Consider the following 19,736-nt stretch of genomic DNA (forward strand, 5'->3'; position numbering starts at 1 on the left):
GACGAAGCCAAGCTATACATATTAAAATTATGGGAATAGCAATGTATAAGTTAACCATAGGTTATCTGATGGAGTACGTCTGTTGTAAAGTTGTCACATACTTAGACGTTATAAATATATGATCGTCATATATATATATATGACAATAACCTTGGAGTTTTAAACACTACACGTAAATCTACACAAGGACGTAACTATGCATATATGTTAGTTATAGTCCTTTCTTCTACCCGACACCGTGTTTAAAAGGTACAGTAATAGGAAGTGAAATAGTAAAACACATTGAATTTTATACCGGAATGGCGTTTTCTAAATCTATTAAATGCGGACAGGCTCCTGCTACATGTAATTTTTGTGAGGAAGAAACTAAGATTAAATGGAAGTGCATAAACTGTGACGTACTCATGTGCGCTAAATGCAAGGACAAAATTCATGCTAAATTAAAAAATAATAAAGACCACAATGTTATAGATATCAAAGAGGTCGGAATTTATCGTGGTGATCTGGATTTTAGCGTTTTGAAGTGCGAAAAACATAGCGGACAATCTTGTGTGATGTTTTGCGTATCGTGTGATACGTTGGTCTGCACATTGTGTATCGGAAATATACACAATGGCCATGTATTAGTTGAAACTAGAAGAGGTTTTAATATCCGTAAGGACAAATTTAAATCCGATCAAAAGAAAATAAAAGAAAAAATAGGTAAATTGATTGATAGAAAAAACAAAATAACGACAGTTTACAAGAAAAACAGTGCAACATACAAGGATTTAGCAAAGAGAATAGATGCTAAAAATGTGGAGGTTAAGAAAGCAACTGACAAACAGACAGAAAAATTAAAATCTGAATTAAATAAAAAATGGAGAGATTTACCGACGGAAGAGATTAACAAGTTAGATGAAGTTATTGTTAACTTACAGGGACTTCTTCGTTCAAATGTGGACGATATCGCCCTGTCCAATGATATCGAAAAACTATTTATTGACAGTTCAAAGTTATCATCGGCCTTAAAGGTAGCTGAAAGCAATCTCCGGCTCGGTACCATATCGTTTCTCCCAGGCCAAATACCACTGTATAGCGTGGGATCGCTACAAGTTGTGTCTAAAAATGGCGTCGACGTACGTATTGTTAAACAGTTCCAAACTGACATTTCACGTGCATTTTTTTTATCGTTTTGTCCCGACGATTCTCTGTGGATAAGTGATGCTTCTGTGTTACAGAAAGTAAAACCAGTAGCACATACACTGACAATCGAATCAACATTAAACCTTGGTGTCTATCGCATGGCTGTTTATACAACAACTGGTGATCTGCTTCTGGTATCGGATCAAGGATCAGGGCTGAAACAAATCAGTAACACAACAGGAAAACTTTCTGATTCAATTTACCTTTTGCAACCGGGGTGGTCTCTTTATTCTGCATTACATGTCACCAAAGATTGTAAGGTCATAGTGGGAGTCAATAGTGCTAGAAAATTATGGCCTGCAACGGGCAGAAGAGCTATCATTGTAATGAACCAGAAAGGAGAACATGAACATATCTATGAACATGACAAATACAACATCCGACTATTTACACATCCTGTGAGTATAACAAGTACAGATACCGGGAATATCTGTGTAGTGGATGAGCTAAATCAGGATAGTAGAGGTAGAGTTGTGGTGCTAAATATGGACGGAGATATCCTACATATCTACACCGGGCAGCATGATATCAACGATGAGGACAAGCTGTTCAAACCAGTGAAAATTGATACTACACCGTCTGATAATATCATTGTGACAGAATTAAACAATAACATCTTGCATATTCTAAATAACTATGGCCATCTAATTGCGCATTATAACGTCGGTGATATAGGAATAGACATGCCTTTTTCATTTTCCTTTACCAGAATCACGGGACAACTGTATATCGGATGTAATAACCCAGAAGGAAGTTCTGAAAAGGCAAAGTTATTTGAAGTGCACATTTCTGGTTGTTAGACAAACAATATTATAGGGTTATTGCATGAATATTGGGGAATATTGTCCCGAGTAGAATTTTATATTGCACGAGCTTGCGAGTGCAATATATGTTCTACGAGTGACAATATTCCTCATTATCTTACCTCCTATACATTTCCAGGAATATGATTGGTTAAAAGCGTCCACGTGCAAACCGTGTATATTTGATATTAGGTTAGTAGGGAGGCGGGGCTTATCTCATACACGGTTAGTAGTGGAGTTACGTCCCTTTGTATTCCTTATTAGGTAAAAAGGGGGCGGGGCTTATTTCATACACGGTTAGTCATGGTGTTATGTCCCTTTATAAAAAACAAAACGGTACTGAGAAAAAATCTTAAAAGTTCCAACAGACGAAGAAATAGATGATTAAGATTGAAACAAATTCATAAAACACATTTTAAGTCGTTATTGTTGGCATCTGTTTTTGTAGGATCAATGGAAGTATTTTCTTAGTGCTAACAGTATTGAAGACTTGCTCATTTTGAGAATCACTAGTCTTAATTTCACACGTTAAGATAGTCGGTAAGATAAATTCGTTACATAGTGTGCTAGTGACGTAATACGGTATATATGGTGTCAGTAAATTCCATATGGGGATTCGAGCTTCGCTCTCACCCCATATGGAATTTACTGACCCCATATATACCGTATTAGGTCACTAGCACACTATGTAACTAATAATATTCATGCAATAACCCTTTTATTGTATATCAATATAATATTTAAAAGTAAAAATTGGTTTAAACTAAGATTTTGTCGTTGATGACGTCATGAATTTTGAAGATTTATTGCACTAGTGCAATATTAGAATTTATTGCACGCTAACTTTTGGTTACTTTCTGTGGGAAATATAATATTGCTATACAATAAATGTACTTATATTTCCCTTCAAACATTATTGTTATCATTTGAATTATTTTTATTTTCATTTTTCTGATTTTTTGTTTTTTGTTTATTCCAATAAAGTGTCCGTGCTGTGTTCAAAGAAAGCTTGGGTCATCACAGACCGAGAAATGCGTTTTAAACACAAGGTAACCAATCACCTGTATGTGTTACCATTTGTTCAATGATTTGACTCAAATTTTCATATTTGATTTATAATATATACTAAAACATATATCCAAATTAAAAATAAGTCTGAAATAAACAGTTAACAAAGCATACCTTGACTCGATGGTATATATCAGAATTGCATGTGTAATTTTGTCTAGACGCCATCTAGTTAACTATCGAGATGACCTCCGAATACTGCCGACGATCTCATAACCCGATAAACATAAATATAAATAAATTGCGACCTCGTGCAATTGGAATCTTACAGGTCTGTTTGATTTCATATTTAACTCTAAAATAATAAGTTTAATTAACGTTTTTACTTGTATAAGAACGATTTTCTGTGGATCGAATCAGTCAACGCAATAGTTCATCTTATTTAACTTTCAATGTTGACATTCTTTTCCTTTCAATTGTTGACCAGGAAATATACAGGCGTAATTGAAGGTCACATGAATACGGATATAATGAGGTGGAATTAATTACTTGCAAATGAATAATTTATCGGGGTGTTTGCTTATTTTGACAAAAATGAACAAAATCAGCTGCTAAAACGAATTATTATTTATTTATTTCATTTTTATTAATAATTGTACCAAACAAAAGCATATTCTATTTTTTTCTAGTGCCCCCTTAAAGAAGTTTTAACTCGCCTCAACAAAGTCGAGACTAAGGTGTGCGATTTCCGGAGGCGGTAGCGTTTGTGTGATTAGGTCAGTTTAAGATGAACCACTAGTGGTATATGTCAATGAAATTTGATATGCAATTTCTTGAGTATTCATTCGCCCCATCACATTTCCATAAAAATTATTTGACACAAACTCCTCAATCAGAATGATATATTGACACACCTATGATATACAATGTATAAATGAACAAATATATGGTTCACCATGAAAAAATACATTATAAGCCTTATGCAAAAATCTCAATGGAATCACGTTATAATTTGCTGGAAAATGAGCCTTTGAAGCAAATTTTAAGTGTGATCATGTGTATCCTTATCCTCTAAACAATGACAAACAGAACACTCTATATCCGGTTTCCATGAATTAGTTAAACGATATATTGTTATTGAGAAGATTAAATTGGAGATACTGCTGAACTCTGATACCCTATTTTAAGTATTTAAAAAACAGGAGGTGATTGAATATGAAAAACAAACATCTCATACTCACATTGAATGCTCATACTATAAAATATTATGAGTCCATCTAAAAAAAAATAATACAGAATTGAGTCCAAGAAAATGAATGTTATGCATGGAGATACATGCTTCCGTAAGTCTCAGATTCCATACCCATAAAATTTTACTTAAAATAGGTTTTTGAGAAAACTTAGCATTACTGAATGACGACTCAGTCATTTTGAATGAGGGAAATGGATAAATGTTATTATGATCGGATCCGTCCAAAGAAATGTTTAGAATTCCAACATCAATTGTTACCTAATTGTTACAATAGTAAACGTGTTTTGTTCTCATTTATACATTAAATATAGTTTTTAACCAAAAGCTATGACCTCTATATATTTATATAAATACACAGCGACTACGTTTGAACGATGTATCATTGACATATTCACCATTTCCATTCTCAATTGTATTGTTATCCAAAATCTATGTCTGAACGAAGGATTTGAAATTTTATAGTTTTTATTATAATTCTGTCTTAATTGACAACTGTGAAAACTTGATTCCCTGATTTACTTTTAATTTCGGTATCACCACGAATAGGGAAGTGAAAATAGTCGAATAAGATCAAATTTCTTACGAGTTATAGTATTACAAAACTTCATTAAATATGATACATACATTTTCAATACGCAAACATCAAATCTGATAAAACGTTTGTAAAAAGTATGGAGTGCCCCAAGGTTCTATTTGAGGTCCTGCGTTATTTCTAATTTATATAGATGAACTACAACTTCATGTTAAACAACCCGGCGGAGGACATTTTAGCGCATTGATAGTACATTTGAGCGAAAAAAATCGGGACGTTTTAGCGCCAAAGTAGAACCCATTTTAGCACCTGATTTTTAACCCACTTTAGCGAATATTAGAATTGTCAATGCCCATTATAGCGAAATATTTTTAATCCATTACAATATGTTTATTATCATATATAAAAAAACTTTAAAAGACACAAGACAGCACACTATAAAACATATGATCATTTAATTACAGCACTCAATGTCTTAAAGATGTAATCAAATGTTAAAAGTTCGTCCTAGCCTGCAATTTATATAACAGAAAACGTACGCAATGGGCTCTCACGGGATTTAACTCCCTGTACAATACTGTTGAATGGCATCAGAATTTAATAATTTTCTTTAGCTCGTCTAGATTTTGGTGCAGATTCGTTTATATTTCGTATTGTATATATGTTGTTGTTTGCAAACCAAACATGGATTTATATGCTGATGATTCAACATTGCATTTTAATGTTTTATGGAAATTTGAAAAAAATAACAACATATTGCAAATGATTTAAATGCTGTACAATTTTAGTGTAACAATAAAAGTTTATAAATTAATCCACTAAACAAGTGTATGAAATTGAGTTCAAAACTGTCACGTACTCGGGGTAGTGACTAATGGGTATCGTACCAAAGTTTACCCCTGGATATTGGAAGCTGCACCGTTTCTTATATTTTTATCTTTAATTTGTTAACTTTGGTCTCGGACACACAAGAACAATTTGTAGCACGTGTTGCTGTCTTTGATCTTTGAACAGACTTTTTCATTAGTGGCAAGGTTTCGGTGCAAAATATAGTTGACATGCATTTTGTGTCCGGACACATGGACACAACGATAAATTACAAATACTGAATACAGTAATTCAGTTTAACATAGATGCTTGATTTAATATAAATGACCACATGACAAATGACACAATTGAAAATTCAATCAGATTCAATTTTCTTAAATAAATAAATTATACTGCAAATCTCTTTTTGCATTGTTTAGGCACCGGACACATCCATATAGAACACCAATGGCTATACTAATTATTTAAATTTTAAATCATTCCTGGATATAATCAAGATATTGAGTGAATTAATCGTCAATATAATACAATATTATACCCTTATATGAAGTATGAAAAGGGACAAACTTGCGTTGGCCAAATTCTTGCAACTTTTATTGTAATGAACTTAAAATACGAAATGCGCATGCGCACGTACAATCTATTAATCCAGGGTACAGGGAACCCACTTGAAGGTGTAGAGCCGACTTTTAAATTGGTCCTCATGACTATTGATAATAAAATCAAATGGCAATGCAACTATTTCAAAGTAAGAATATGTATTATATACCTAGATAATTATCAGATATCTATGCGTATTAGACGTTTCACACTCGCCTGGCGTTAATGTTCATAATTATAGCGAAAAAATGGGGGAAATAAAATATTTATAGCAGTATATGTAGTATAACACTAAATGATATAAAATATTTTAGTATAACACTATTTCAAACTACTAAAAATATTTTATTTCCTCCTTTTTTTCCGCTATATTAAAGAAATTGTCAGGCGGCTGCATTTCTGTCAACTGACCTGTATCCTGTGGGTGTTTCACAATTCTCAGGGTTACCTGTGATACTCGCTAGTCCGTTAAATAACCCAGGAATTCCGAAAATAGTCCGTTTTCGTTATGATTCCTAAGCCATCAGACTGATTTCTTAAGTAATTTTCCTTTGAAATACGGCAGCAAATTCGTAATTCTAGCTACAATGACCAGGAAGGGCCGTTTAACTAGCTGTGTGTGCTGTCAAATTAACTGACCCATTAATTGTATGGCTTCTCTTGACAGCTTTGGTGTCAAACACACTAATTACCTTAGCTTTTATAGGTTGTAAATAATTTGTGTATTTCAAAAATAAAAAAAATATGTGGTATGCGGATTGCCATATTCGACCGTGCGAGGGCAATAACCCAGCCAAGGTCGTTAAACACCTCCATTTGTTGGATTGCCAATGAGACAATTCTCCACAAGAGACCAAATGACACATAAATTAGGTTACCGTACGGTCTGTAAAAATGCTAACATTCCAATTTTCAATAACAGTTAACAGCAAATAGATTCTCACAATAACAGATAACAAAATGGATAATAAATAGTCCTATAACAACTAACAAAGAATAAGACAATAACAGCTAACAGTAAATATATTTTCAGAATAACAGATAACAAAGAATAAAAATGCCCCATAACAGCATAACAGTTAAACCCCTTGCCCCCCCCCCCCCCTCATTTAAAACAATACAAACGAGAAAAATAATATAACGGCCTAGTGTATGTACGAAAGTTGTTTACAACAATTTGAGTTACTTCCTCTTTTTGTCACCTTTCAAAACAAACTCCTTGGATTTACGTTTATATAATTTGTAAAATAGACTAAACGAATCTTAAATAAATTGAATTTCAAATACATATTACTTTTCATTATTTTTCTACCTTAGTACAATTACAGCGTCTAGAACACCCACATGCTGGATGTCGGCTATGCTTCACATTGGGTGGCGGTTTCGAGCGGAGAAAAACGATCCCGGCAAGTTCAAGTACCAAAAATTTCTTTTTTGAGAGTTGTTAGTACCAAATGATATATTGCACGGAAGGAACCGAACCATAATCTGTTTCCTGCAAGCAATAGTAGACGTTTCCAGTGGCCTGTTTTCTCAAACACCTCTCCCTAGTTCTTCAAATGCAAGTTTCAGGATAAAATACTACTTTTGACGATTCTTTTCATGTATAATTTACTTAGAAATGAAGTTCAATCATGGAATTTAACCAAATGCCAGCTTAAGGATGTATTCTTCTGACATTTCATTCTCGTTCAGTCTCATTGAAATCTCGTTCTAGAATTATTTCCAAAACATGGGATATAAGAAGAAAATAGCAATGAATTTGAAAATTATCATAATCAAACTTAACTCTGTGAAAGAATTGTCTATCTTATAAATAGTTTTTGAGTAATGAAATTTACAAATTCAATCTTTTTTAGTGAAATTTTGAGAAAAATGGGTGAGCGGTACAGAAAAAAATAATTTACCAGAAACCTACCCATTCCATATACCTTTAATTGTCTTTTCAAATTTCATAGATATGTATTTTTTTCAATCATTTATAACAAGAGAGTTGAAAAATATGCATTTTGTTCTTTAAAGAGAGAAAAATAAAAAAAAAATACAAAATTGTCAATATGGTAAATTTGACACGAAAAAGCATCAAAATCTGATAAAACTGTCTTGTATTAACACCTACCTATAGTTGTTGTGAGTTGAATTTATTCAGATTGGTCCCCTTCATCTTTATTGAGAGTTTGAAAAAAAGTTTAATTGTGGAACTATGATTTTTTTTCACGATAATTGCCCAAAAATGGGTAAAAACTGATTAAAAATGGAAAAATCTTTAAAATTGGGTATTTTTAGAGGTTGTAGCAAAAAAAGAAGCGCACCACCATATAATTTTTTCTTCACCAATATTTTTTTACAGTCATATTAACCCAAAAATCAGGTTTAGAAAAAAAAGTTTAATTCTAGAAATTTTGGGCTCCTCAGAGGGGTACATCCTGAAATAATAGTGACATCGATTATAACCAACGTGACGTTTCGACGATGAATGAACTCACCACACGGTGAGATCACTGGTGCAGTCGAATGCGCGAACTTCGACTACGAAAAGCTTCAGGATTTGATGAGATGCCTGCAGTAGTTAATAAAAAACACAGCAGCCATTGAATTTTTGTATATAATCTGTAACGATTGTTTCGAACTGGGAAAGGTACCAGATAAATGGACTTAAAGCATAATCAATCCAGTTTTTAAACCTGGATCTGAAGATAGAACGATTCCTTTAAATTACCGGGTAGTTACATTAATATCTGTCCCTAGTAAAATATATTCGGCCATGTTCTCAATACTCGTTTTAATTCATGGCTCGCAAAGTACTGTGTGATTAACAGAACGGATTCAGAGAGAAACGAAGTTGCAAGGAACGGGCATAAATGGAAAGTTCCTGTCTGCGATTCAGTCTTTGTATGATAACGTAAAATGTGCTGTAAAAGAATGGCAAGCCGTTCTCGTCAAAACTATGTTTAAACCATTTTTTTTTAAATTTACATACTGAGAATTAAAAAAAAAACACAATGATATTAAAAAACCTAAAAACACACACTGAGAATAAAATATTACACAATGAGATTTCATAAAGACGAACTGTCTTTCTGAGATTACAAAAAACCTAAAAACACACACTGAGAATTGAAAATTACACACTGAGAATTGAAAATTACACACTGAGAATTGAAAATTACACACTAAGATTTCAAAAAGACACACTGAGATGAAATAAACTGAAAAACACACATTGAGAATTGAAAATTACACACTAAGATTTCAAAAAGACACACTGAGATGAAATAAACTGAAAAACACACATTGAGAATTGAAAATTACACAATGAGATTTGTGCGCACATTTTATGTCTCTGGTATATTTAATCTGAATCTATTACAAGCTTAAATAACTAGGGGGCAGAACTCGCTTTTCATCTGTAGCCTAGGTTCCTGTCTCCAATTGTCATTGCAATGCGAACTCAGAATAGGCCGGGATCCCAGACTATTCTTATTTGGCGCCATGGAATCCTTACAATTTTCTCAAGTAACTGTGAGCAAGCACAACAAAATTATGGCAAGCCGTTCTCGTCAAAACTATGTTTAAACCATTTTTCGAAAAATTTACACACTGAGAATTACAACAAAGCACACTGAGATTTAAAAACTTCAAAGCACAAACTGAGAATTAAAAAAATACACACTGAGATTTCATAAAGACGCACTGAGATTACAAAAATGAAAAACTAACACTGAGAATTGAAAATTACACACTGACATTTCAAAAAGACACACTGAGAATAGATAAACTGAAAACACACATTGAGAATTTAAAATTACACACTGAGATTTGTGTGCACTTTTTATGCGCACATATCTTATTAGCATACTTAATCTGAATCTATTACAAACTTAAAACAAATAGGGGACAGAACTCGTTAGTCAGGCCTTCGATTTGGTTCCAAATTATTTATAAAAAAACTTTAGAAATACAAGAACAAGAAAAATAGCCAGTTAGTTCTTGTGGATGGTCAAAAGCACATGTCACAGAAAAAGAGCACATCTCTATACCTGAAACTGAGGTAAATGTACACTGGCCGAGATATTTTTTTCTGAAACAAGTTCGTGTCTGGATGATGAATAAATGACAGGAAATTCAACCGCACCGTAATAACTTTTATATTGTAGTGATACAAATCAGTATACTTAGGACTAATAGTATTATACTTATATAGTATACACAGAAAATTGGTTTTTGCATTTGCATTCCCGAAGTTACTCATCTCTTCCTTCCTTTATACTGTTTTTATACTAAAGGTTACAATTGAATTCAAAGTTATTTGTGCAAACATGCACATACAGAGTAAACAAAAGAAAATAGTAGCATGAATTCCATGCGTATAGAATTATAGCACTTTTCAGTATACAATGACTTTAGGCTTATGAGAGTATGAAAATTAAAATGTATTTGAATACCCCCTTGAAGGTTTTTTAGGACTATGACAGCCATCTTGCACGCAAAACCCCCATGGGCATTTTGAAAAGTTGGCACCGGTATGCGTTATTTGTATAATAAAGTACATAACCGCCCTTGCATGCCTATGTTTATTTATTAAACCCTGTGCGGGACAAATTTGCCATTCCAGGATTGGCAAATCTGACTTTGTCGGTTTACAAGATATCAAAAATATTTTTTGCCCAAGTGATAGATAATCAAAAATGTTAAATTTCCCCATATGTCCCAACATGTCACCATTGTCACTATTGTCACCACAGCTGATTAAAAGTACATTTCACATGGGAAAAGTTAAAGTTCCCATGGGAATGGAAAAGTTTCAATGGGAAAAGTAAAAGTTCTTATGGGAATTTTAAAGTTCCCATCGGAACTTTAATATCCCATGGGAACATTGGTAGATAGTTTCTTCCCATGGGACATTTTTTCTTCCCATGGGAACTAAATTTCTTCCCATGGGAAGATATATTTTTCCCATGGGAACATTATTTTTTTTTATTTTATTTTTTTCTTCTTCAGAATTTGTAAAAGAGCTGTGTAATATCGCAATGGACTGACAGTCACTATAGTAACAATGACTGGAACAGTTTAACAAGCATTCCATTTGATAAATTATTTCAACACATTAAAAGTATTTATATCATACTTTTACACTCAAAAGTCTTTTAATATCGTTAAATGATTGATAGAAATTCTACCGTCCAGCGGCTGATTTTACAATTTGAATCTCACACATTTGTGTTCGGTCAATAGCATCGTGTATTTCATGTAATAGTGTTCGCTGAACTGTCAAGTATCAGAGCCATGCTTTTGTATTTCAGAATTTAATTTAAGAATAAAAATCATAATTCTGTTTTAATCTATATATACATGGGGAATCACGAATCATGTTTAAGATTATTTTCTAATTAAAATCTTATAATTTCATGAAATTGACATCATAATTATTATTAATGTACTTATTCTCTTTCGTCGACGTAACTCGATATGTGTGGTTTTCGCCACTAGAAAGATGTGCACTTATTTTTTTTAAATTTAGTTTCATTGATTTGGTCAAATTTCCTAATCATGCTAATGCAATGTTGTTACTCGTCTACACAAAAAATCTTTTATTTCTATTCATTTTTCACAAACTTTTGAAAGTCTTGTTAGATTTTTCTTTTATGATCTCTCAGGTAAATATCAAAGAGAATCCAGAGTTTTCCATTTCCAAGGACGAATCAGGATTAAATATAATCTTTATGATATATTCACTTGTACTTTACTCGTAGGCTTTCTTCGTGTAATTTATAGTTTAAAGGAATTATTTGATGAGTTTAACTGTTGATCAACTTTAAAAATATTAGGGTTTGACTAATAGTAGTTCCGTAAAAAAAATTCTTTCTATAGTTAAAATGTTCTACAATTCATATTTGTAATGGTACTCGTCACCAATGTTGTTTGTGTCACAGCGACGGCAGATTATGTTTTCTCTCTTTAAATCCTGCCACCTTCCAGATTCAATCGGCAAGTGGCGACTGACTACCACATCTATATTCATTTTGCATATTATATAAATGAATTTATAGTAAGGTAAATATGTCATTATGAAAAGTAGTTTTCAAATTATTAATTCTTTTTGAAAATACAACAACATTAAGTTTTATGCAATTATGCTGAGACTACTATAACACAGTTATAGTAGTCTCAGAATTATGTAATAACAGATAAGCATTCTTGTTGAAACTGGTCTTTGGGTTTCCGTTTGATTAATATTGACACCTATTTATCTCTAACTGTGCATTATAATGACTCTATAATATTGAACATACTCATACCGCAGATCACACCGTAATTATCAAAAACATTTTTTCATATATGATATCCACTTAGTTTCTATTCTGTTATTAGCATAATCAGAGACATATAATACATTATGTCTCTGGCATAATCAAGGATTTCGAAATATTTGTAATTTGCAATTTTTTTTAATTTGTATTTTTTCCTCACTAGGTACGTGAAATAATATTTTAAATTTATTGAAAAATTGCATTACGGGCATATTCTATACTTCTTAGTTTGAATTAAGAGTCTAAACTTTTTCAAATATTGAATACGCAACAAAATCTCTGTAAAGGCATTTGATTGGGTATTAGTTTAAGGTAGGCGTGGTTTTCGGTAACTTTCCTCCAATCATGCAACTGGCCTATTCGACAAAACTGTGTGCGCTGATGCGCGTAAACTGGCTATTGTAACGGCACGTGTTTTACATCGGAATCTGTCGTGCGTGACCAATGTTTATTGTATAATTTCTTGTCATGTGGTCAAATTATGTGACATATACGTTTTAAAGGTTGAAACTTAAATTTGCTTTTTGAAAGATTATCGGCAGTGCCGATATACGGTGTATTTAGTGTTTAAAAAAAACCCCAAGACTTTTAATAATAAAAGAAGGATGCATATCAACAGAGAATATAATCGGGGACTATTATACTAAAGTATTAATTTATAGTCCCATATAGTATAATACATGTATTATATGGCTCAGATATTAACTATAACGTGTTCTGGAAAAAAATTAAAGTGTCCGAGAATTTGAATTACCTAATAAGGCAGTGGCGGATCCAGCCATTTGAAAAAAGGGGTGTGGGGGGGGCAACCCAGGACAAAGTGGGGTTCCAACTATATGTCCCTACTCAAATGCATTGATCTTTCAAAAAAGGGGTTCCAACCCCCAGAACCCTCCCCCTGGATCCGCCACTGTAAGGACATCTCGATCACCTTCGACAAAATATTATTGCATGAATGGTAAATCGCTGATTTATAATCGTAGAAGTGATTTGTGACTGTTATACGTAGAGACATCTATACGCATTCTGGTTTACGTTTACAATGAACACACTATACATGTTTCTTTGACTGAATATCAATCATTTTTGGGCAGACTTGCTTTTTCTTTGTATTCGTAAAAAATATCGTACGTTTCATTATATTTGAATGCTTCAAAAAAAGCTTCAAAATACTATAAGCTTGTATTTTTACTTTTTTTGGGTCGATTTCTGTTTGTATATTAAACATACAACAAAAGTTTATATTGGTATATTCAAGGATTTGTATTTGTTAACTATACAAATCCTTGGTATATGGTAAGTTATTGTTTCATTTTACATGTTTACCATTGGTGACATCACGGTGCCTCTGGCAATAATTTCTTAAACCATCTTTAAATCTTTCACATAAACTAATCGGTTTAAATAAAATAGACACTTAAGTGTTTAAAAAGTGGTCGAAATCTTTCGTCAGATGAACCTGAAATTTGAGTCCAAATCGGTCCTCACCGGACCTACATGTACTCCTTTTGAAAAATGAATTTATCTGCGTTTTCCATTCAGTTTCTGTCATTCATCGTATGTGGGTACTGATTTATCTAATTATCAAAATTAAAGTTTTTGTAATCATTTTCGTAACACACTCCGTGCGTGCAGTACGATACGAAAAATGTCTACATCACGGTGGGTAAGGTTGCCCTGCAAGAAATCTTTCTGTTTGGTGATTTGGTCCTGACTGGTTCTGGTGAATATGTAAAAAAAAGAAGACGATAATGATGATTTTTTACGTTTTCTCGCATAAGAAATGGAAGGAACAGTAGAGATTTTTTTTAAGTTTGTTTCTTATGGGTTTATGGGCCACCAATTTAAAAATGTGACCTTGTAAACTGTTTCAGTAAAAGTAACACAAAAGTGCTCACTTTTTGAAAATGTTGAACACAAAAAATAAAATAAAAATGCCCCTGGAGACCGCTTTCTTTACCCAAAACCACACGACAAAAATGTTTGGTGAAAAACCTGCACAATCTATATTAAAATTGTGCATTTTCTCAATTTAGAAATGTCCTGATTCTGTACTGGTTGGTCCTGTCATTGTGCTGGTGTGTCCTGATGGTAAACGGAAAAAAGTCACGAGGAAAATTCAACTGCAGTTTTTGTATGCATAGAAAAAAATCTTGATATACCTGAATATATTCAATTATCTTAAGTGGTAATAATAAAAAGAAGATGTGGTATGATTGCCAATGAGACAACTATCCACAAAAGACCAAAATGACACAAACATTAACAACTATATATCACCGTACGGCCTTCAACAATGAGCAAAGCCCATACCGCATAGTCAGCTATAAAATGCCCCGATAAGACAATGTAAATCAATTCAAACGAGAAAACTAACGGCCTTATTTAAGTAAAAAAATGAACAAAAAACAAATATGTAGCACATAAACAAATGACAACCACTGAATTACAGGCTCCTGACTTGGGACAGGCACATACATAAATAATGTGGCGGGGTTAAACATGTTAGCGGGATTCCAACCCTCCCCTAACCTGGGACAGTGGTATAACAGTACAACATAAGAACGAACTATAAAAATCAGTTGAAAAAAGCTTAACTAATCAGATGGAAAAAAAATACAAGTGGAAATTCATTTGCCGTTTTAACAAACAGGGAAAGCTTATTGTTTCTTTTTATTTATTAATGAGACCAAGTTGTATTTCATTGTCATGCCTTTCCTAACAAAGGAGGAAGTGAAAGGTCTACACATAGTGAAATGTGCCACAAGAAACCACTATTTAATATATCACCAGTCCCCACCAATAACGGTTGTAAATACTAAACTAATATTAATGACAATGAGTTGTTTGTTTACTAAATGGAAGGATTTTCATCTTCAAAATTCAAAATAGCATGTGGTCAAGCCATATACTGAATTTCTAACTTTGACTGAACTTAAAGAGAATTGTTGCTGTTAGATACAACTCGCATCTCCTTCTTAAGCGATAAAATACAAAAATAATTACAACAAAACATGTATCTGAAATACACCAGCATATACGGTACCGGTTTCATATAAATGCTTAATGATTTATAATTTCATACTATTATATAAAACTTATAAAATTTGCTGGCTACAGGTGGACACAGCTGGACACAGTACTTTTTCAATATAAAACTTCTAGAAACTGTGTCCCCTCATTTCTAGAAGTTTTATATTGAAAAAGTACTGTGTCCAGCTGTGTCCACCTGTAGCCAGCAAATTTTATAAGTTTTATATAGAAATTGCGTTGTGTCCACTTGTGTCCGCCTGTGTCCCCTCATTTCTAGAAGTTTTATATAGGAATAGTACTGTGTCCAGCTGTGTCCACCTGTAGCCAGCAAATTTTATAAGTTTTATATAGAAATTACGTTGTGTCCACTTGTGTCCGCCTGTGTCCCCTCATTTCTAGAAGTTTTATATAGAAATTGCGTTGTGTCCACGTGTGTCCGCCTGTGTCCCCTCATTTCTAGAAGTTTTATATTGAAATAGCACTGTGTCCAGTTGTGTCCACCTGTAGCCAGCAGATTTTATAAGTTTTATATAGAAATAACGTTGTGTCACTTGTGTCCGCCTGTAACCCCCCATATCAAGAAGTTTTATATAGGAATAGTACTGTGTCCAGCTGTGTCCACCTGTAGCCAGCATATTTTATAAGTTTTATATAGAAATTGCGTTGTGTCCACTTGTGTCCGCCTGTATCCCCTCATTTCTAGAAGTTTTATATTGAAAAAGTACTGTGTCCAGCTGTGTCCACCTGTAGCCAGCAAATTTTATAAGTTTTATATAGAAATTACGTTGTGTCCACTTGTGTCCGCCTGTGTCCCCTCATTTCTAGAAGTTTTATATTGAAATATCACTGTGTCCAGTTGTGTCCACCTGTAGCCAGCAGATTTTATAAGTCTTATATAGAAATTGCGTTGTGTCCACTTGTGTCTGCCTGTATCCCCTCATTTCTAGAAGTTTTATATTGAAAAAGTACTGTGTCCAGCTGTGTCCACCTGTAGCCAGCAAATTTTATAAGTTTTATATAGAAATTGCGTTGTGTCCACTTGTGTCCGCCTGTGTCCCCTCATTTCTAGAAGTTTTATGTTGAAAAAGTACTGTGTCCAGCTGTGTCCACCTGTAGCCAGCAAATTTTATAAGTTTTATATAGAAATTGCGTTGTGTCCACTTGTGTCCGCCTGTGTCCCCTCATTTCTAGAAGTTTTATATAGAAATTGCGTTGTGTCCACGTGTGTCCGCCTGTGTCCCCTCATTTCTAGAAGTTTTATATTGAAATAGCACTGTGTCCAGTTGTGTCCACCTGTAGCCAGCAGATTTTATAAGTTTTATATAGAAATAACGTTGTGTCACTTGTGTCCGCCTGTAACCCCCCATATCAAGAAGTTTTATATAGGAATAGTACTGTGTCCAGCTGTGTCCACCTGTAGCCAGCATATTTTATAAGTTTTATATAGAAATTGCGTTGTGTCCACTTGTGTCCGCCTGTATCCCCTCATTTCTAGAAGTTTTATATTGAAAAAGTACTGTGTCCAGCTGTGTCCACCTGTAGCCAGCAAATTTTATAAGTTTTATATAGAAATTACGTTGTGTCCACTTGTGTCCGCCTGTGTCCCCTCATTTCTAGAAGTTTTATATTGAAATATCACTGTGTCCAGTTGTGTCCACCTGTAGCCAGCAGATTTTATAAGTCTTATATAGAAATTGCGTTGTGTCCACTTGTGTCCGCCTGTATCCCCTCATTTCTAGAAGTTTTATATTGAAAAAGTACTGTGTCCAGCTGTGTCCACCTGTAGCCAGCAAATTTTATAAGTTTTTTTTATAGAAATTGCGTTGTGTCCACTTGTGTCCGCCTGTGTCCCCTCATTTCTAGAAGTTTTATATTGAAATATCACTGTGTCCAGTTGTGTCCACCTGTAGCCAGCAGATTTTATAAGTTTTATATAGAAATTACGTTGTGTCCACTTGTGTCCGCCTGTAACCCCCCATATCAAGAAGTTTTATATAGGAATAGTACTGTGTCCAGCTGTGTCCACCTGTAGCCAGCATATTTTATAAGTTTTTTTTATAGAAATTGCGTTGTGTCCACTTGTGTCCGCCTGTGTCCCCTCATTTCTAGAAGTTTTATATTGAAATATCACTGTGTCCAGTTGTGTCCACCTGTAGCCAGCAGATTTTATAAGTTTTATATAGAAATTACGTTGTGTCCACTTGTGTCCGCCTGTAACCCCCCATATCAAGAAGTTTTATATAGGAATAGTACTGTGTCCAGCTGTGTCCACCTGTAGCCAGCATATTTTATAAGTTTTATATAGAAATTGCGTTGTGTCCACTTGTGTCCGCCTGTATCCCCTCATTTCTAGAAGTTTTATATTGAAAAAGTACTGTGTCCAGCTGTGTCCACCTGTAGCCAGCAAATTTTATAAGTTTTATATAGAAATTACGTTGTGTCCACTTGTGTCCGCCTGTGTCCCCTCATTTCTAGAAGTTTTATATAGGAATAGTACTGTGTCCAGCTGTGTCCACCTGTAGCCAGCATATTTTATAAGTTTTATATAGAAATTGCGTTGTGTCCACTTGTGTCCGCCTGTATCCCCTCATTTCTAGAAGTTTTATATTGAAAAAGTACTGTGTCCAGCTGTGTCCACCTGTAGCCAGCAAATTTTATAAGTTTTTTTTATAGAAATTGCGTTGTGTCCACTTGTGTCCGCCTGTGTCCCCTCATTTCTAGAAGTTTTATATTGAAATATCACTGTGTCCAGTTGTGTCCACCTGTAGCCAGCAGATTTTATAAGTTTTATATAGAAATTACGTTGTGTCCACTTGTGTCCGCCTGTAACCCCCCTTATCAAGAAGTTTTATATAGGAATAGTACTGTGTCCAGCTGTGTCCACCTGTAGCCAGCATATTTTATAAGTTTTTTTTATAGAAATTGCGTTGTGTCCACTTGTGTCCGCCTGTATCCCCTCATTTCTAGAAGTTTTATATTGAAAAAGTACTGTGTCCAGCTGTGTCCACCTGTAGCCAGCAAATTTTATAAGTTTTATATAGAAATTACGTTGTGTCCACTTGTGTCCGCCTGTGTCCCCTCATTTCTAGAAGTTTTATATAGGAATAGTACTGTGTCCAGCTGTGTCCACCTGTAGCCAGCATATTTTATAAGTTTTATATAGAAATTGCGTTGTGTCCACTTGTGTCCGCCTGTATCCCCTCATTTCTAGAAGTTTTATATTGAAAAAGTACTGTGTCCAGCTGTGTCCACCTGTAGCCAGCAAATTTTATAAGTTTTATATAGAAATTACGTTGTGTCCACGTGTGTCCGCCTGTGTCCCCTCATTTCTAGAAGTTTTATATTGAAATAGCACTGTGTCCAGTTGTGTCCACCTGTAGCCAGCAGATTTTATAAGTTTTATATAGAAATAACGTTGTGTCCACTTGTGTCCGCCTGTAACCCCCCATATCAAGAAGTTTTATATAGGAATAGTACTGTGTCCAGCTGTGTCCACCTGTAGCCAGCAGATTTTATAAGTTTTATATAGAAATAGTACTGTGTCCAGCTGTGTCCGCTTGTATCCCCTTATTTCATAAAGTTTTATAGAGAAATACGTTGTGTCCACTTGTGTCCGACTGTATACCCTCATTTCTAGAAGTTTTATATTGAAATAGCACGGTGTCCAGCTGTGTCCACCTGTAGCCAGCAGATTTTGAAAGTTTTATATAGAAATTGCGTTGTGTCCGCCTGCAGTCAGTAGGTTTTTTTTATGTTTTATATAGAAGTAACCGTGTGTCCAGCTGTGTCCGCCTAAATCACAAGTTTTATATAACACTTGGGCTTCTGTAGTAACCTTTTGTCCAGCTGTGTCCGTCTAAATCACACGTTTTATATAACACTGGGCTTCTGTTACCACTATAATAGACATTGATTGTTTATCTGTTTATATAGTTACATACATACGTGTCCATGTATCCCCGGACACAAAACGCATGCTAACTATATTTTGCACCGAAAATAGGACATATCTAGACTTTTTGTTAATCAAGAACCAGTGCTAATCTGTGCACTATTCCAAACTTTGCTGATGTCCATCTATGCGCTACTATCCTGTGCACTATCTTGCTTATTCAGACTGTGCACTGCCTAACCAGTGCACGTATTTTCGAACAGTCGCCTATGCACTTATTACCCGATGCGTA

At 34.2% G+C, this 19,736-nt stretch overlaps 1 protein-coding gene across 1 annotated transcript; it reads left to right on the forward strand.

Annotated features, from left to right (window-relative positions):
- The first annotated feature begins 299 nt into the window (after nt 1–299).
- Nucleotides 300–1,985, forward strand: LOC139521354 (uncharacterized). The gene has a single exon (XM_071314833.1). The coding sequence runs from the start codon at nt 300–302 to the stop codon at nt 1,983–1,985; it is 1,686 nt and encodes a 561-aa protein (XP_071170934.1).
- Nucleotides 1,986–19,736: the final 17,751 nt, after the last annotated feature.

Source organism: Mytilus edulis, chromosome 4, assembly GCF_963676685.1.
Source record: "Mytilus edulis chromosome 4, xbMytEdul2.2, whole genome shotgun sequence".
Lineage (NCBI taxonomy): Eukaryota > Metazoa > Mollusca > Bivalvia > Mytilida > Mytilidae > Mytilus > Mytilus edulis.

Coding starts and splice junctions, on each gene's coding strand:
- LOC139521354 (XM_071314833.1), top strand. CDS start 300: ATGGCGTTTTCTAAATCTATTAAATGCGGACAGGCTCCTGCTACATGT.